We start from the raw sequence: 20,068 nt of genomic DNA, 5'->3' as shown, positions 1-20,068 counted from the left end.
TGCCTTACAATGGATGAATATCTAATTAAACACTTACTTCCATTAACAATGAATCAATTAAACTTATTTTCTCCTATAATCACATCTCAAGATTGGCTCATAATAAGCTGAGTTCACAACACACCCTTTTTCAGTTGTGGGTGGCACCAACAGGATCTTAGATATCTACCATGCTATCTACTTTTATGAGAGCTGCAGAAACTTAGAAAGATCTTTATTTCTCAGTAATACAGGATTTAAATTAGCCAGAGAGTTCAAAAAGGTAATGACAAAATTGCCTGCATACTGGAACATCGATAAGAAAACAGGCCCATATCCACATTTTCTTCTTTTTTAGACTACTTTCATAAGAAGTTTGCTATATCTAACGCAATGTACTTTATGTAGGAAGAACTATATCCTAGAGAGTTCCCAGTCATAAGCATCTAAGATATGGCTTCTAAAGGAACAAACCAAAATACAATTGTTGCAGTTATTTTTTACATATGATTCATATTTTGGACAAGTATTACCAAACTACAAATATTCATAATAAAAATATGTCACACTTGACCAAATGTGAGTGTATTACCTGGGCTATTGCTGCCAATTTAAAATATGACAAAGCAAGAAAAAAGTTAAAGTTGGGTAAAGTAGTGCTAATACCCCGGCAGCGGCAGTAAATGGAAACCAGTTCTTCAAATGAAGGAGTTTCTACAAAAAAAACCAGAATATTTTAGAATAGTCAAGATTTTCTATTATTTTTTCCAGCTCATTGTTCAAACATCTGTACAGCTTTTCAGTTTTACAAGATATTCCACTTACGCAGTAAGAAACATGATTTATCATTTCTCACAACCTAGGTGTGATACGGAGAGACAAAAGGAAATAGGAGCTGCCAAAATTCCAGATAAGCATAACACTTCCTACTGCTCCCCACCTCCACTCCAGTCAGGAAATTAATTGCACCATGGTGGTTTTTTGTTTTGTTTTTAAATAAATGACAAATTTCCATTTAAATTTTAGTTTTCTTCCCTCATCTGTAAGAAAGGTTCAAAATTATCTTCTACAGAGGCAGCATACAGCGGCTATGCCACGGCTTATTAAAACACGACTACCTTAAACCTCAATATCAGCATGTTTCCTACAATGAAGAAAACCGTGGAAAAGTTATTTTGAAGGTCAAATCATGTGCTTATTAATTTAACTTTTTATTATTGTTTGTAAAGGTAACATATCAAATACAAATCAACCCTAGAATTAATTTCAACAAAAAAGATTAGTTTCGTACCGAAAGTGTCTTTGAAATTCAAGACAGTTCCTTGACTTAAGTCCTTAACAGACACAGGCCAAAAGTAGAAGAGCGTAGCATATGCTAAATCTGCTAAAGGATGACCAGTAGTTGAAAGTTCCCAGTCCAGCACTGCCAAAACACGAGCCTTAAAAGAAAATAAAAGCATCAGGTGAATACTAGAAGATAAGCTATCTCCATCCAAAAATGTACAACCCACTTAATATCCAATTGCTTGTTCAGTTACTACGTATTTAAAATTAAAAACATGCACTGTTCTTGCCTACAGTAAAACCAGATCATGTAAGGATCTGTAGAAAATTAACATTCACATAAAGGCGGAAAACCAGGCATTTTTCTAATAAAAATCTGTTTGAAATCCTACATTTTTGAGTAGTGTTCTTCCTGTCAGAAACTTCTAAAATCTTCTAGGCAGAACATGATTGAAATAAAATATCCTGAAAAACAGGATGGCATTTTCTTTGTTTCCAGTCCCATTGCACAGATACTGTTGCAACGCCCATTTGCACAGATACTCACAGCCAGACCATGCACTACAAAACTTCACTTATCACAGTATTATGCATTGATTAACACTCAAATGAGGAACTGAGTTTCTTAAACATGACAGTCAATGACTGGTCAGATAGCGACATGAGCCTCTGCTGCAAGCGTCCTGGTCACAGTGTCTTCAGCTGGATGGGCTGAGATTCCCCAAGCTTTCTTTCTGATGAATTCTTATAATCCAGTTGGCCTGTCACCCTGAACAACCCCTCCAGCTTACTCATGATCCATGACTAATCAAACTAAGTGCAAAAGACTTTTCTACATCGTAATTCCTGCATGTACAGGAACAGTTTCTACAGATTTTTGAAATACAATCTTTTAATATTAGTCATGGTTTAGTGCCAGAATTAGGTTAATGGTTGGACTCGATGATCCTGAGGGTCTCTTCCAACCAAAATGATTCTACCATTCTATGACTCTCATATTTTTCTTATTATTTAATATGTTATAATATTGCATGTTGAGTATCATTGAAATTACCTATTAACAGTTTTGTCAGTTCTTTGAACTACATCAAAGCAACTGGAAGAGTCCCTGAAACTATGCATAACAATGGGAATCTCTGGGATTTGTTGCTCTGTTGTGAAGCAGGCATTGCAGAGTCTCGGTCACAAATCTCAAGCATACCTTCTGGTCACAACACAGCAAATAGCACGAAAATACTGAAAATGCAATTGTGTCGCTAGGTAGGTAACACACATTTATTCCCACAAACTACAAAAAAATATCTTCCTTTTCCGTAAAGATGAGTGAGGAACTTTCAGGGTCTCTGTGATCTACATATGCTCCATAACTGCAGTTTGGGCAGATTTTTCTTTGCTTCCACTAGTATCACATATGCATTCAGATCCTGCTCCAAAAGCCATTGTTGTTAATCAAAGCCATACCCCAGATTTCAGCAGGCTTTGGATCAGATGCTTCTGTAGTTTACTGAAGTGAACCTTCAGTATGTCCTTAAGTTGCTCTGACTTCAATAGGATTTAAGCATATAAAATGTTTTGTGCCTGGACTTTGAAGTAGGGACTAGAGCTAATAAATAAATTCAGTAACTAGCTCCTGCAATAAAAATCAGGACTCTTACTAGGTACCCGAACACCATACGCAGAATATGGAGAAGAGTTAAGTTCACTACTGTTCCTTTGAAAGATGCATCATGCGCTAAAACACCCATGCAAGTGTCCCATTCCATGGCAGGAGTACAAACAAATACAGGACCAAACCCTACCAAACACAAGCAAATATGTTTTGAATACCTCTGTTGGGTGGAAGATGATGTTATCTATTCTGAAGTCCCCATGAATCAGGCGCTCTTCATTATCATTAGGTGGCAAGTTGTTCGCTAACCACTCAGCCAGCTTGTTCATGGCAGGAATATCTGTGTGAGCAGCTGCATCATACTGTCTTTTCCAAGTTGATACCTAAAGAAAAGATTTTCCAACTGATTCACAAGTTTTTCAAGCGCACAAAATTCTGAAGCACACGCTTCTAGGCTTTGACTATTACCATGTTACCTTTAAATTCAGTAAAACCCAGTACCTTTACATATGCAAATCTGAACTGTGAGATCAAAAGATGCTATGAAAACTACCTCTATTTTCTGTTTCAATCCTATTTGCATAGCCCAAATCTAACAGTATTCCAAAAGCAAATGAGTAAAATTCCCTGACTGTAGCACTACAGAACTGATCTGAATGTAGTCATACCTTTATACTGTGCACAAATAATTGAACAAAATGAAGCTGTCTAATAGCTAAAATATGATGGTTACTTTCACAAGTCATTAATAATTAACAATTTAGCTTGCAAATCCAATAAATCTTCAAAGACCTGGCAAAACAAGGGAATTTTTTAACGAGCTGTACCTGTCTTCTGCAGTATCCTGGTCCTCTACCATATTCTTGGAGACCCAATGACTGTAAATCAAAGGAGTGCAACAGGGCCAAAGTTTCTATCATTGCAATGTACAAAGCAGATCGCTCTGCTGGGCTCACTTCAGACAGTGAGAGGTCTCGGAAGATGCGACCCTAGAAATATCATAAATCAGATATTTGGTGGGATGTACACATCAGCATCAGATGAAGAGAAGTAAACTTATACACTTCAAGAGCAAAAACAAATGCAGTGAACCAACACCTCCTATGCAATCAAAAATTCCTTCCTCGTTTATTTTATTCCTTGCCCAGGGCAGATGAAGGGATTAACTGTAATCTCAGATCGTCAGTATACAGGATATCTATTAGCAGGCAACTAAAATAACAGATATATTCAGCAGATGAAAGGCTGAATTAGAGCACTCAATCCAGATATCCTGAAGCTAGAAACCACCAGGAAAAAAAAAAGTTACTGTATTGTCTCTAACAGCTAACTTCCAGAAAAAATATCAATGAAGACTTTGTGGAGGATTACGCAGGGAGAGGACAGGAATGAGTGAGTTGTATGTATAAATGGGCAAACAATCCAAAGAAATTCACTTGCATTCTCCTCAAAAGCAGTTTAATATGTTTAGAAGATGGCTGTGTTCTTCTATTTTCTCCTTTAACGTAGACCCTGCGAGTAAAAGACTGGAAAAGAAAAGAACTACTCTTCTCTGAGTTCCTCAGTTTCACCGGTTTGCATGGCTTCAACATATTTACACAGCTAAGGCATCAAGAGAACTTTTTTGCTGAAAGATTCAGCATGAAAAAAGTCTGTAAATCAGATTTCGTATTGTGTAATAGTTTATTCAACACAATCAACACATGATTGTTTTCTAAATACACAATGCATTTGCTAAAAACAGTACACTGCTGTCCATCTCAGAATGGACAGACTACACATCTACATCCTTAGAAATGTAAATATAAAGGTAGCAAATAAGTGAGAATCCCTGATAGCTAGCACTTCTTAAAAATATCAGAGGATTATTTATGTTTGTATCACAAAACTTGGTAAATGCTGGATAAGGCTCTAACAGAAAGGTTTTACACAATTTAAAAGCGGTTTGTAGTAAGGAGAATAAAAAAAATCTCTCACATTAGAGGACCAACCTTCACATGTTGCATTACGTAAAATTCTGTTCCAATGACAGAAACGTCACTGCAGTATAACAGAGGCTCAGGCACTGGAAATCCAGCCGAAAATAAGGTTTTCTGCACATGATATTCTCTATCAATCTGAAGAAGATACAGAAATTCAGGTTAAATGAAAAGCTTCCAAACATAAATGAGTACAGCAAATTACAATGTCTCCTCTTCAATGTTTGGTTATGTGGATAGCATAGAAAATTGCAAAGGATGCGCCAATTCATTGCGTTTCTGGACACATTCAGCAACGTGTCACAACATCATGTATAGGGCTTATCCACCTGCAACACAAAGTGTTCGCAGTTTGCTGAAGAATGTTACTTACCTTGTGAGCTCTTGGTAAAAGGGGGCCGTGGGGCTTCTTCCTGAGCACATAAGCCTGCCCGCCCTTCTGAAGATAAAAGGTTGGATTTGACTGGCCTGAACTACAAAGAGAAAGATCAGAATTATTTAAGAATTCAACTACTTACAAATTTGCAAACTTTTAACAGATATGATGCAAAATGCACTGTGACTTGGCCTAAACAAAATGGCAAGACAGAGGAAAGGGTTCTTCTCAAGAGTTTGGTTGGTTGGTTGAGATTTTTTTGGTGGTTTTGTTGTTGTTTTTATTGGGGTTTGTTTGTTGTTTGTTTGTTAGTTTGGGGAGTTTTTGTGTGTGGTGGCGGTGGCTTGGATTTTTGTTTTTGTTTTTCCAACTGCAGTCATACAAGGATGCAGGTAATAGCCTACAAAATTTGAACTCAGAGGTTCCACTCCCTCCTATAAGAAAGATGTCTTATTTCACTGTGGAGAAGTCACAGATACTCAGTTTGTTCTTCTGTGAAACGGAGATAGCATTTACCTCTGCTCCCTAAAGCAACATCATTCATGTTTTCAAGGTAGGCAGCAGATACTAACTCTAAAGCTTTCCGATTTGGAGGGAATTAAACAGAAGAGAATTCACAGTAGCCCATGACTGTATTTATCCTTTGGTGAGATCTATTTTTAACAACTTCAGTGCAGAGAAAGCTCTCCAAATAACTGATGAATTCTAGTACCAAGCCCCACTGTATGCTAGCTATGCTATCATCACATGCTTATGCTATGCTTAAGGGACCACCTATAACAACTGTAAAATTTTAAAGAATGAAAGTTGCAGTTACAAAGAATCACAGAAATTAGACATTTCAATCACACAGGTGTAAAAGAGAAAGGCAACTAGTTAAATCCTTCATAACACCTCATCCATCATATCCCAATCAAGCTTATTGATCTTCATTTTCCCCAAGGCTCTGTGCTCATCTGCATGCCATCCTCTCCTCATTCTGGATCACTTTTAAGACACATTTTGATGTAGTTCAATAGAAGATTAGACAACTACTGGAAAATCAAAATCAAGTGAAATTTTGCCCTTGTGGTCCTCATGACTTTTCCTTGCTCTCTGAGGCAGTTAGGGCATAGTCTGTAACATAGTTCAACAAGTATACCACACAAATATTTCGCCTTGCACAACAGAGATTTATATTAGCTGAAGCCCTGAAGTACAACTACATGAAACAAAACAGTAAAAGTATAAATACTGGCATATTTTAGTAGATTTTACTACCAGCTACTCTCCTGAGGCCCCTCCTAAAGTCTCCTCCACTGAAGTATATGCGAGGATTAGAGCACAGTTGGGGATTCAACGCATGTTTCACATTTGCATCAGAAGACAGTGAAAAATTGTTTAATATTTCTTATTGATAGCTGCAGATAAAGCAGTCGTGTTGACAAAGGAATAAATACATATGTTTAGAATAATTTAACTTCTAATAGCTAGCTTCTGATTCGAAGTCTCACAGTCAAAGCGCTAGTCTGTTGAATGCAAATGAACTAATGTGTGTAGCAGCAGCTTTGGAGCCTGGCGCAATGTGTTGCTCTCAGGGTGTTACTGGGAATCTCAGCACAGCGCTACACTGTTCTCATGGATCTCCCTACCTGAAGGCTTAACTTAAGGCTTTTAAAACTGATTTCTTAAGCCATGTATGTGCTTCTGAACATCATTATCTGCTGTGCAATTAAAGAGCAACCAGATAAATCAAGATTTATGAGTAGACAATAAAATTATTGCGTGTATACTCCAACAAAGCGCACCACAGAGGGCCAAACACTTGTTTTTCTGAGGACAGCACAAAGTCCACCCAAGACCGTGCCAGCTTGCAGACAGGCAACCACAACCACGAGGTCAGCCTGTGCCACAGGTCACCTTCCCCACCACCGTAAACTCTTGATTTCTCATAGAATCATTTCAGTTGGAAGAGACCCTCAGTATCATTAAGTCCAATCATAACCTAACTGTAGCACTAAAGCATGTTTCTAAGAACCTCATATATGCCTTTTAAACACCTCTAGTGACTCAACCACTTCCCTGGGCAGCCTGTTCCAAACGCCAACCCTGTCCATGAAGAATTTTTTCCTAAGGGCACTAGGGCAAAGGGCTCTCACTCTGGCCACCCTTCCTGCCGGGCAGCGGGCAAAGCTGCGACCTCCGTCCTCCCTCCACAGACACCGTTCGGGCCCACGCTCCGACTCTGGGCCTCGGGGCGTCCCACAGGCGCAGACGGACCCCTGTCACCAGCCATGGAAGCCGCCGCTCGCCCCTCACAGGTGCAGCCAGCGCAGGGGAACGGCCCAACCTTTACCTGTACTGCCTGACAGCCAGACCTCCCGCGGGCTGCCGAGGAAAGCCGCGCAGGTGGAGGGACAAGTACCGCTCCAAGCTCCCCTGGTCGAAACTGTGCTGCCTCCTCACCTCGCTAGTGCCCGTCTCCGCCGCCATTTCGCTGCTGGGCCGGTAGCGTACGGCCCACCCTCCCCCGCTTCGCCGCTAGGCTACTGGCGGAGGTACCTCCCCCTCCTGGCCCGGCGCCTCCGAGGCAACCGGAAGCAGCTGTGTCCGTCAAGTAAAGCTGTCCCCGGCGCCGGGCCAGCGGGACTCTCGGGGCCGGGTGGCTTCCCCTGGAGGAAAGGGATTCCTAGGAGGCCGTTCCTACCTCTGCCCTTAGTCACCGCCACAACCCGTCGCCCGCTGCCGGGCGGCGGGAGGTTCCCCCCGAGATGAGAACGCTCCCTGAGGCGCCGGGCGAGCAGGGGACGGCGCTCCCTGCCGCTCCCGGAAGCTGCCTCAGCCGGGGAGACGTGTCGCTGCCATGGCGGAGCCGAGCCGGCTGGAGCAGCTGGAGCGGCGTGTGCGGGAGCTGGAAGAAGAGCTGGCCCGGGAGAGGGGCGGGCAGCGGGCGCCGCGGCCCCGCATCGAGAACATGAGCCCGGAGGTGACGGACTCTAACCCGTACAGGTGCGGCCGGGGGTGCAGGAGGGCGGTCGCCTCACGGCGGGGCGCGGTATGTGCTGGGGGGGCTGCACCTGAGCGGGGTCGGGTTATGAGGAGATGGCCAGGACTGAGCCCTGGGTGGGGGGAGGCCTAGAGGTTGCGTTGTAGGAAACAATTACTTTGCCAATATAACAGACTCAGGCAGGATCTCTCGGCAAAGCATATTTTATTAACGATTTTGCAAGACCGGGTGTTATACCTAAACGCAGGCACACATAATAGGGCAAAAAGCCTCCCCAAATCCTGGTCACAAATTCCTTCCCCTGTTCCATATTGGTTGGGTACTGCAGCGTTTAGAGTACCTGATGTCTGCCTCAGTTTGCCTATCTCATCTAATTTAAGCACACCCCCCCCCCCCATTGATTTATTTAAAATATGGATCCCTGGCTCTTTGGTTACCCTTCCCCCTAGCTTAACTTTTTAAATACAGTAATCAGTTTGCATTCTGGGATTAGTTTGAGGAGGCTTTGTTTTACTTTAAGGATTCATAGTCTGATGTCTTTCAGTCCTTCCCCCCAGCTGGGCTCAGCTGCCAAGTCCTCAGTTTTATAAAAACAACATTCCTTCGTTAAACATTCCTTGCAGCATCAGGGAGTAGGGTATGGGGAAGGGATGGGGGCTGTGGGTTCTCAGGCTGTGGGTTGGAACTGTGGATCTGGGTAAGGGGGAGAAGAGGTGTGTATGTGGGCCAGGACAGGTGGGGGACTGAGGGCTGGGGCTGGATGTGCCAAGGGTGGTGTCAGGACAGTGCTGGTGGGCCCTGTGAGGTGGGGAGGGGAGAGGTGCTCCCAAATTTCCCACGTGACTGGGCTGGCAGGGATGTACATGGAGGTTACTTTGTATTATCATGCTTTACCGTACAGAGGGAGAGAAATAGAGAGGGGAAACACTGTGAGTTTTTCAGCTAAATTGTCAATAGGTGGTACAAGTGTTGGTATTACATGAGGTCTTATGCTTCTAAATTACCTGTTTTTGTAGAATCATAGAATTATTTTGGTTGGAAGAGACCCTAAGGATCATCGATTCCAACCATAACCTAACCTAACTCTAGCACTAAACCATGTCCCTAAGAACCTTGTTTTAGTTTGGTTTAGAGTCTTGAGTATCTGGAGCCCCTTGTAATGCGCAGCGGTTCTGGAAATCTGATGCCTTTTTTTGTTTTGAGTTTTGTTTTTTCAGGATTAACTGCTTTAATACAAGCTGATACTTTTACTTTAATTGACATTTTCAATAAAAAAAAAATGCAGTAGCAGGATAAAATGTCAGTTTAAAATTCTTCCAGTTATCCTCACAACTGATACTATTTTTTTTTTTAATTGTTGTGTTGAAGTTAACCTGATCGAATTGATCACAAAGCAGTGGAAGAGTCCTGCTGCCATATGGTTTCCTTACAGAAAAAAGTGTAGGTTTTCGTTCAGGGATTTGTTTAGGAAATTAATGATTTCATCTATGTTACTCATACCAGCTGAATAAGCACACAAATTTCTGTAGGTTTAGTATTCCATTGCTGTTGCTAATAGGAAACTATGTACTATCTCATTTAGACTGTATCTAACTGGCAATCACAACAGCGGTGGAAACAGCAGGCTTGAGTATGGTGCTTGGTGAGGTTATTTTTAAAACAAAAGTGATTTTTAACTACCTGAAATGCAAAATTGCTATTAGAAATGTAGCAAGCATTTTCTGTATAACATTGCTGTTTTTCATTTTAGTCGCTTGATGGCATTAAAAAGAATGGGAATTGTCAAAGATTATGAGGTAGGATTCTATCTGCATTAAAACAGCCTTGATTTTTTTTTTTTTTTTTTTCTCTGTGAGGACTACTTTTGACATACTGATCTGTATTTTATTTCTTTTTACAGAAAATCCGTACCTTTACAGTTGCAGTAGTAGGTGTAGGCGGAGTTGGCAGTGTGACTGCGGAAATGTTGACAAGGTGTGGCATTGGTAAGGTAATGAGAGTTTTCTTTTACTTTTTTATAGTAGATAGACTAGTCATCTTCATAAGGAGCTGTATTCAATTTCACTCAGTTGATTTTGCCCAAATAAAAAAGTACCACGAAGAAAGCATTCAAGAGCAGCACTTAAGTAAACATCACGAATGAAGAGTTTTAAGTCTCTTTTCTTGCACTACTAAAATTGATTTACTTAGGGCTTAATCCTGTATTGTGTGGACCATTCCTGTTTGGATGCTTATCTTCTCCATACTTTTATACAAGTCCATCTATCTAATCATCATACTGGATTATTGCAAAAGGAAAATAAAGAAACAGGAGGGGGTGACTCCCATAGAAAAGTGTCTTATGTTCTGAGCACAAGTTGATATTCATGAAATTGAAATGCAGTAGATATCAGATATTTTTATCACAAACATTAGTTCATCATGTGGCAGAGCTAAAAATTTAGCAGCAGCCAAAAATAATTTGATGTGTGTATAGATAAAAAGAACCTCCAGAGTTAGTAGAACAGGATTTTTCTTTCAACAAGGAATATAGGGACTTGCTTAGATGTTTGTGTTTCCAGGCAAAGCCATTTACTCTTGGAACTTTAAGAAGTTTCTTAATACAGAGGTGATTTTTTTTTTGCAAAGTTTATTCCCCCTTCCTCTGAAGGAACATTTCCTGAAGACCAGCATCTTACACACAGAAAAGGACACTGGACAGTTGATTTGGAATTCATAATAATCAACATAACCATGTATTAATGTATCATGTAGGCATTTTAAGTGAATTGTTTTTGAAGAACTACATGCCAAGACAAGTGAAAGAAATTATACATTTCTAGTTAATGCCATAACAGCAAGCAGGAATGTGATAACAGAGTTGATAGTGTTCATGTAGGTAATCCATTGAATATTCTTCGTTTACATCAAATGAACAGATTGCTTTTTATTAAGAGTGGTTTTCATGACTTCAGGAATCACTTCCTGGTGAAGGGCAGTTAGAATTCAGTCCTTCACATACTGATGATATTGGTAACTTTTATATGTGAACTGAACAGGTAGGGGGGTGTTTGGCTGGGGGTTTTTGTGGTTTGTCTGAGAATAAGTTCTATTGTTTAAAACGCCTTGCCATAATGCTGTGGTTGCGGAGTCTTTGGAGACTTACATTTGTTAATACAATCTTTATTACAGCTGCTTCTATTTGATTATGACAAAGTGGAGCTGGCAAACATGAACAGACTCTTCTTCCAACCACATCAAGCTGGATTAAGTAAAGTGCAAGCAGCAGAGCATACTTTGAGGTACAACTTAGAGAAGTGGATATCAAGATGTATTTACCTAGGATGCTGCTCCAGAAAACCAACGTTTCATTCTTAATCACTTGCAAAATAGCATGATCTAATTTTGAAATTTGAGAGTAAAATAGTTGTGGGAATGATTGATACTTTAAGGACGTTTTTGTACTGGCCAAAACTTTAATGTAAGTCTACTATTTAAGTATAGCTAAAATTGCTCAGAAGTTTGGTATAAACAGTGCCACTTTGATATGTTGTGATTTTCTCCCTCGCCTCCCCCCCGCCTCATCTAATGTGTGAATTTTTGACAAATATAGGCGTATTCTAGACTTCAGACTGAAAGCTTAGGATTGTAGCAACACTAGTAAAGTTAGGGAGTAGAATGCAAGTTATCGTTCTGTTTATTAACATTGATTCGTATAATTTCCTCCATAAGGAATATTAATCCTGATGTTCAGTTTGAAGTACATAACTACAACATCACAACACTGGACAACTTTGAACACTTCATGGACAGAATAAGGTAAAATCCCTCACCGTCTGCTGGTGTGTGGCTCTAAATACAGCCTCACATTTTTATCATTGGGTATTTTTTTCAATTTCATGACTTCTATTTGAAAACCAGTGGGAAATATGTATAGATGAAGACATTTCTGCACAGACTTTTTCTTTAGAGTTGGTATTTATTTCTGCTGTTACATAGATATATTTTATATTAGTGCATCTTTAGATTTCCAACCAAAACTGTGGGTCTTATAGGCTTTTCCCATTATAGAAAATAGGTCAGATCATGTTTTGACTGCTCTGCAGTAGTTTCACATATCCTTCATAGAATGAAGAAAGAAATCCCACAGAGAAGTTCTGAAATAACTTTTCCCATTTGCAGTTATGTTGTACAAAGATACAATTCTCCAATACTTTGGACTGTAGTGTATACTGTATAAAACTTACTTTAATCTAAAATGCCCATATATTTAAATTCCAGCTTCAGCATGCTGCTGTTTCTGCTGTGTAAATCTAAGATGCTGGCTGTATCCTGTTCTGCATTTGCACAGGTTTTGTTAGAAATGCACTTCCCATGTGCTTCTGTACTCTAAAGCAGCATGTCGATTGCCATGTTGAAGTTTTGTTCTGCCAGCTATTTCACGCAAACTTCTGATGCTTATTCCAGTAACGGCGCACTAGAGGAAGGGAAGCCTGTTGATCTTGTTCTAAGCTGCGTGGACAACTTTGAAGCTCGCATGGCAATTAACACGGTAAGGCCATTGAAGGCATGAGCCAGTGGAAGCCTATTTTCTCCTATAAATAAGGTTAGGAATTGTGGAGACTAGAGAGAAGACAGGAACTTACCAATAATCTTCTAAGAAATTACGTCCTTGATTTGAAGAAACAGAATCTGAGCTTTTACTCCATTCTTACAAAACGCATTTTATGTGTAGAAACATAACTGTATAGTTCTAAGTTACTGGCAGCTAATGGTTAGTAAAAGAGTTAAGTGTCATAAGCCCTTTCTGTCTTTCCAAATTACTTTATTTATATAAAGGTATTATCAAAGCCTGACATGTGAAATCTCACAAACTTTGCAAAGACTGAGTATAGTTAACTGTATACTTCATATGACGGTTTGTATACTAAAAATGTCTTAAGGCTGTGTGTACCTAATCAAACTGTTTTTCTTTGTAGTAGTAGCCAATGCAGGGTATAGGCCAAATGCATGTTTTCTGTTATGCTTCAGCTAACTTGATCCATACATTGTGTGCACTGAGGGTGCACAGTTACACTATCCAGGCCACTGAAAGTAATTTGTGCAATTTGATTCTGTAGTGTTCTGGTAAATGCATCACTAATGCATGTTCAAAAGTCTTGGGTCCTCAGGAAAGCACAGAGGGCTGGCTTCATGAGAACAACCGTAGTTTGCCCTTTGATTTGTCCTTGGATAAACAATTTCATCCTACCTTTTTGTGTTCCTTTTTCTGATCATAGCCTTTGTGTCTTAAAGCAAGAAGATCAAATTACAATGCTTAAAAAAAACTTCTGCAATGCTGATGTGCGTGTTTCTGTGTTTATAAGGCCTGCAATGAACTTGGACAAATCTGGATGGAATCTGGAGTGAGTGAAAATGCAGTGTCGGGACATATACAGCTGATCAAACCTGGTGAATCTGCCTGTTTTGCGGTATGCAGCACTCTGCTGAATTGCTGTTTTGTCTTTCTAAGTGCGACAGGGAATATGAAGATTAGCTGGCTAGCGAATGTGATCCTGGCACAACTGATGGAGTAGCTCAAAATTTTGTGTGATCTGTGGGGTTTTTCTAATACTTTTAGAAAACTTAATTTCTTTCTTTCCCCTCAGTGTGCTCCTCCACTTGTAGTTGCTGCAAATATTGATGAGAAAACATTAAAACGAGAAGGAGTTTGTGCAGCCAGTCTTCCTACAACTATGGGTGTTGTGGCAGGAATTCTTGTACAAAATGTTCTGAAGTAAGTGACTGAGTTGTTGCTGTTCAATATACAGGACTGTAAGAGAAAGAAACCTGAAGGACCTTTTCACAATGACGGCTCTAGTTCTTTTTAGATGTTTGTGACCTGTTTCCTAAAGGTATTGGCATTATTGGACAGGGCCAAAATAAGACACTGCTTGAATCACCGGTCTGTTTACTTTGGAACTGCTGTTTTTAATAGAACTTTTCAGGGGTAGAAAAAGTCTTTAGGGTTTTCCTAAGAATTTCTCGTATTGCATACACACACTCATCTTAGTTCTGCATTTAAACGTGCTCCCTTTTGACATCATTAAATTACACACAAAAGTGCTACAGTGCTAACTTGTCTTTGAAATTTTGTACATGGACAAAGAATAAATAAGTTCTCTTGCAGTGTTTGTATTCCTAAAACCTGAGGTTATTTAAAAATGGTTATATAGTGGACCAGGTTCCGTGTTGATGCAGTTACACTGTTGTCAGGTGACTAGAGCTTACTATAAGACTATTACAGTAGCTCTTTACAACACACTAGTGTGAAAGTCTATTCTAAAAGTTCTTTGAGGAAAAATTATTCCTTGAGCAACTGAATTTTTAGGTTGGCACCTGCATTTAAGGGCCTGCTTTCTCTGTTTGTGTTTCTAGATACTTGTTAAATTTTGGTACTGTGAGTTATTATCTTGGTTACAATGCGATGCAGGATTTCTTTCCAACTATGTCTATGAAGCCAAACCCACAATGTAGTGACCAAAATTGCAGAAAACAGCAAGAAAATTATAAGGTAAAATGTTTTTTGTTGTGTTTTCATTTCCTTTCTTAAAGCCTTAAGAACAAAGCAAGATACAGATCTGTAGTAAAAGAAAACTTTAATCGCTAGTCCCAGTTTTCAGCAGCATTGTCTTCAGATGGCTGCATGTGTTTCTAAAAAAATACAATACTTAGAGTTATCTTAAAGCAAAGGGTAGGTAGAAGGCTTGCGTTCAGTAAGATAATATTCTGCAGTAATATTTTTGAGTGTTAGTGCGTTTGGGTTTTTTTGAACTTGCAGGTATTCTGCCTTTTTATGTGTAGTAAAGTTCTAAATGGTGCCTGCATATCTTAAATATTAGAAGAAATGTGAATATTTTATTTTCTTTGCTGTTGTTGAAAATCAGACTACTATATATATTATGTTTTGGGGTTGTTCGGTTTTTCCTTCAGAGAAAAGAAGCTGCACAACCGAAACAAGAAATAGTTGAACAGGAAGAAGAAATAGTACATGAAGACAATGACTGGGGTAAGTAATCAGCTGGAGATGAAATTATGTTCCCAGTACTGAGATTCAAATAAACTCTTTGTTTTGGGTAAACACACTGAAGGGTACACAGACCTCTTATGGTTCATATTTTTGTAACTAACTTCTACTGTGTGATTACTGCTGGCTTTTCACGAATTTTGACAGTAACATTACCACAACTTGGTAATGTATTTTTAGTGTAAGGCGCAGATTTTATGCTCAAAACGTAACTGTGTTTGAATAAAAAACTTTCTCAGAAGATGGTCTAGAGATATGAAAGATGCGACAAGATGTATTCACTCTGTGTTCCCTTTAAATAGATAACTAAAGAGCATTTGTCATTTCCATAGCCATTGTGGTAAAAGATATCCCATGGAATTTTATATTCCTCTGAGGGCTTTAAACTAGAAGGAATTGTTTTAAGGCATGGTGAGCATGGTTTATATAACTATTTCAAGAATGGATATATACATTCTTTTTATTACATGATATAAAAAATTCTCTTTGCTTACCTTTGGGAGAAGTGTCCTCATGGTAAGATTTAAGTGGTAAGGACAAAGAAGTCCTACAGGAGAGGTGCCGTTCTTGTCCATAAATCCTGTTTAGAACCATTTATATATAAAGGGAATATATTTTTGCATTGATAATTGAATGAAGTAGTTGAAATCAAAGGTCTTTCTGTTCTTAATTTTTTCTATTTTGGCGAAGTAGCTGTAGTTTTCCTCTTACTCTGACAACAGCAGTTAAAGAACATTTTCTTCTAACGGGTTCTCAATTCCTTTCAATGCAAAGGCATCGAATTAGTGTCAGAAATTTCAGAAGAGGAGTTGAAGGCTGCTTCTGGCCCAGTACCTGATCTTCCTGAGGGGATTACTGTAGCATATACTATCCCAAACAAGGTAATATATTTATTCCTCATGATTTTTTGAAATTGTAAATTAAATGTATAATGCCAGTGGTTTAATTGCCCTTTAAACCTAAAATAAAACTTCATCTTGAAGAATTCTAGTAAAACAACCTCAGTACACCTCATTGGTACCTTCTACGGTCCAGTTTTGTGTTTCTATGAAATGTATTTTCTTAAGTATGGATGCTACTGTGCATGTAGTTTTGAGGTGATAGGACTGAATGTATTTGGGTGGGTGGTGGAGGGAAAATGAATGTGAATTTCTCAGTTGATATTTTGGTGACTAATTAATTTTTACCATATTTACCTTGTAAAAGCTCTATGTCATCAAAGAGCAGTTAGCATACCTGGGCAACACAGGATCTGTATGTATTGCAGCCAGAACATTCTAACCCCTAGTCAGAATAGTTTACAATTTAAGTTTATAATCACCTAGGCTTAATCTTGCAAATGATTGCTTGGTTCTAGAAAATGGTTTGGTAGAACAGTAATAAAGCTTATTTTGCTTGCTATTTTTGTCACCAACTTTTTCTTCTGTTCCTAATAGGAAGAGAATTTGATAACTGAGGAAACGGTAGCAGAGTCTGAAGAAAGCCTAGAAGAACTCATGGCCAAAATGAGAAACATGTAGCAAAACAAATATTAAGTACAATGTTTGGGAGTTTGGATTGACACTGGATTTTGAGAAGACCAGGTTTTTCTTTTATTTGCTTATCTTTACATTTTTAATGAAACTGAACTGTTACAGGGGCAGGAAGGAAACAGCCTTATGTTGTTTATATTCTGTTGTCTATTCATGTCTTTAACATATGGAGTTTTGCTGCTGTAAATTTTAATTTCTCAGCATTGCTAGTGTCCAGATATTCACTAGAAAATAAAAGGAGATGGGTAAACTAACAGAAGCAGGCATAGCATGTTATGTGCAGTATCACGTGATGAGAGCAGTACATAGTACAGGACAAGTAAAAGGTGAAATCTGCGGGAGTGACTGAGGGGGTCAAAGGCAGCTGATAGTCCCTCACTCAGGCTCCCGCTCCTTCCCTTCCAGGCACTTGTACTCGTCATGGTAACGCTGGTCTCTGCAAACGCTTGGCAGGGATCATGCTGTGGTTACTTTTCCTGAGTAAACAGAACATTTCAGCCTTTTCATCCACCTTAAATATCTCTGGGATGGAATTTTTTTTTACACTTCCCTGTTTTTATCGGTGTTACTACTGCTTGTTCTTAAATAGCTGCCTGTATGTTTTGTGTGTGGTAGTGCTTTGAGTGTGCTGCAGCAAGGCCGGGTCTTCTGGTAGTAGACGATGATATTAGCAGGCTGTAGTAGCATGTCACCATTTCATGACAAAATCAGTAAAAATTACCAGCAATACTGGAAAGAACAGGAGATTTTATCTATTCAAAAATCTAAATATTATATTTTTCTCATCCATTCCCATCATATGGGCTATATTATGGCATATATTTAATCCAGGTTTGCTTAGGAAAGCTAAAATTCAATGCTCTAAACTTTGTTTAGTGTTGCAAATATCTTCAGTGGAGTAGCTAAGCTATTGTATCAATCTTGTAAATAATGTTATTATAGTAGTATTGCCTTTTAAAATATCATGTGTTAAACTGACCTGGAAATGTGCACGTTCCGTAGTGTCACTACCCTGCAATTTCAAGTTTCAGTATCAATTTCAAATATTTTACCTACTGTAGGTGTCTGATCCAGAACTCGATCATTATTTAGATTTGCTTTCGAAGAATTTAAGTTTCAGCCTTTGCAGCATAATACAAATATCTCCAACTTGGGCTGTTCAAAAAACCTTTTCCACAGCATGATGTGGCCAGCACAGAACCAGTTAGTAATGGTAGTAGCAGTATCCAACCAACATGTAAAAAGAGAGTAGTGTTTTGGAGATGCTTCTGTTTCTCAGGGCAGCAGATTGAAAACTTAGTTAAAAATGTTTGATTTCTAAGCAATGGTTACAAGCATGCAAATCTGTTTCCTCCACAGGTGACACTAGATTACATTATTTACATCAAATCATCTCTGAAGCTATTGAGGGAGGTTTTGGGTGGGCTTTGGGGTGTGGTGCATTATACTGTAAAATGGAGGAGGTTTTTTGGATTGAGTTCAGTTTTGGAGAAGCCAGATTTTAGAAATGAACTTACTGTAAAGAGAGATGGGAAGTGGAACAATTAGATCTTTAAAAAGGTACGGACTTGAATCTGTGTCACCAAGTCCACGTTAGCTTTGTACAAGTGTCAATTTAAGTGTTACTTAAATATCTTTGTGATTTTACACTTCTGTTGGGAACAGTAAAAATGAGGCACACAGCTGCCTCTGGAGATCCTGAGGCAAATGGTTGACTCATTTCAAAACAGCTCAATTAATCTTGACTCTTAACTATTTGGCTGACATGGCTGCTATCACATGATTGACAGCTGTACAAAAGGCGACTGTTTACCATTTTATTTCATGTATAGTTTTATGCGCAAATTAATACACTTTTGTATGCTCAGAGTCTGTAAAATGGTTCTTGTGTTACTTTCAGCTTGTATACGCAAGAGTAATTTGAAATAATTACAAAATACTTTGAGAAGATTGTATGTGCCAATGGTTAAAACTATTGAAAAATAAACAGCGTAAAAAACCCCCCAAATTTAAGGATCTTTTTGAATTGAAATACAAGTCTTATCTATTCCAGCTATAAAACCTAATGGAAAATTTATGACTTCTTTTGTTACCAACTAACAAACTACAGCATATTGCAATGGTTCAGTCCAGCTTTGTTTGTTTATTTAGCAATCTTACACTGTAAACACTGAAAGCTTTTGTATCATGAATGTTATTGAGATGTTGATATTCTGTGATTAAATCTCCATTGAAACTGCTGGCACTTTGTTTTGAGGTGGAGTTCTCCTACATGGAAATTATTTTTTGGCACACACCAGATACACAAATTACTTTTTTTAATGTCCATGAGGTACAACTACAACCACAAGAACAACTGTCCTAAAAGCGCTGTGACTATTGCTGCATAAGCTTATGGCCAACTTGTGGCCTGGCCTGCCAGACCCTTCACTGTTATTCATCATCCTGTTTTATTTTCTGTAGATCAAGGGTTTTTTTAGATTGACAGAGTAAGCTGTCGTTCCCTCACTGTGTTTGCTAATGGAACAAGGAGGGCTGGCATCTACTTTTGAGGGAGTGATTTTCCTTCCAAGAGCAACCATGCAACCTATGAATACGTCGGAGAAGTGACTTAAGGGAAGAATTGTAACAGTTCGCAGTTGGATATCACTGAATGGGCAAAGTCTGATAAAATACTGGAGGACTAGAAAGTAGCTCCTTAGTTAAGCGAGCAACATGAAGAAAAACTATTTAGGAGAGCAAGATGCATCATTATATTTGTTAAAATCAGAGCAGAGGGGACAAGCTACACCAGACATCTGGTAATTCCTAACACTGACTTTAGAAGAGGGAATCAAAGAGGTCTGAGAAGACTAAGCAACAGAAACACATACAAGCTGAGGAGGTTGAGGGTTTTGGGGAGGGCTGGGTTGGTTGATTGGGGTTTTTGTTTGTTTGGTTTGTTTTTTCCCCTTTCATCCTTCTCCTTGCTCAGTAACAGTCCAGCAAAGAAACTTTCCAATTTTCAAAACTTTTCAAGGTGGCTGGAATATTCTCACATTAAATAACAGCCCATTTTCTGAAATAAGAGGAAGATACCTAGACAGCTATTACAAAGTGTCTCTCTTGTTGCTGTATTGCAATACCTCCAAGAGCTATTTTTGAATTTTTTCAACTAAATGTTTAAAATTAAATTTGTGTTTTATATTTGTTCTATCAGTTTTATACACCGTCTCTTTTGCCAAGTTGCGGCCTTACCCAAATATTAAATTCCTTCTAACTAGAACAAGGGCTGGAAA

At 39.0% G+C, this 20,068-nt stretch overlaps 2 protein-coding genes across 5 annotated transcripts in view; one reads left to right on the top strand and one right to left on the bottom strand.

The window, feature by feature from the left end:
* The window catches only part of ACAD11 (acyl-CoA dehydrogenase family member 11), a 29,849-nt gene extending 22,061 nt beyond the window's left edge, over nt 1–7,788 (bottom strand). Inside the window, exons 1-7 of one of the 2 annotated variants that reach the window (XM_065830244.2) lie at nt 7,563–7,788; nt 5,225–5,324; nt 4,864–4,989; nt 3,700–3,861; nt 3,091–3,255; nt 1,271–1,418; nt 572–693 (exon numbers count right to left, since the gene is read on the bottom strand). In XM_065830244.2, the coding sequence (XP_065686316.1) occupies nt 572–693; nt 1,271–1,418; nt 3,091–3,255; nt 3,700–3,861; nt 4,864–4,989; nt 5,225–5,324; nt 7,563–7,699 (960 nt within the window). In that variant the 5' untranslated portion in view covers nt 7,700–7,788. The remainder of the gene's footprint in view (nt 1–571; nt 694–1,270; nt 1,419–3,090; nt 3,256–3,699; nt 3,862–4,863; nt 4,990–5,224; nt 5,325–7,562) is intronic. The other variant, XM_071804875.1, reaches the window with a different exon arrangement.
* A 97-nt stretch (nt 7,789–7,885) lies between these two features.
* On the top strand, nt 7,886–19,035 carry UBA5 (ubiquitin like modifier activating enzyme 5). 3 transcript variants are annotated; one of them, XM_065830245.2, is made up of 12 exons: nt 7,886–8,215; nt 9,964–10,009; nt 10,114–10,203; nt 11,385–11,494; nt 11,925–12,011; nt 12,660–12,744; nt 13,559–13,663; nt 13,841–13,968; nt 14,610–14,745; nt 15,165–15,240; nt 16,033–16,139; nt 16,695–19,035. In XM_065830245.2, exons 1-12 carry the CDS (start codon nt 8,070–8,072, stop codon nt 16,776–16,778), a joined length of 1,200 nt encoding a protein of 399 aa, XP_065686317.1. In that variant the 5' UTR covers nt 7,886–8,069; the 3' UTR covers nt 16,779–19,035. The 3 variants fall into 3 exon arrangements, with proteins under 3 accessions (XP_065686317.1, XP_071660979.1, XP_065686318.1); XM_071804878.1 differs by lacking the exon at nt 9,964–10,009 and having other exon boundaries at nt 8,126–8,215; XM_065830246.2 differs by lacking the exon at nt 7,886–8,215 and having other exon boundaries at nt 9,990–10,009; nt 10,114–10,198.
* The last annotated feature ends 1,033 nt before the right edge of the window (nt 19,036–20,068 follow it).

The sequence above is a fragment of the Patagioenas fasciata genome, chromosome 2, assembly GCF_037038585.1.
Source record: "Patagioenas fasciata isolate bPatFas1 chromosome 2, bPatFas1.hap1, whole genome shotgun sequence".
Taxonomy (NCBI): Eukaryota; Metazoa; Chordata; class Aves; order Columbiformes; family Columbidae; genus Patagioenas; species Patagioenas fasciata.
Note: the sequence above shows the minus strand (reverse complement) of the source record. Positions and strands in the feature narration are given on the sequence as shown.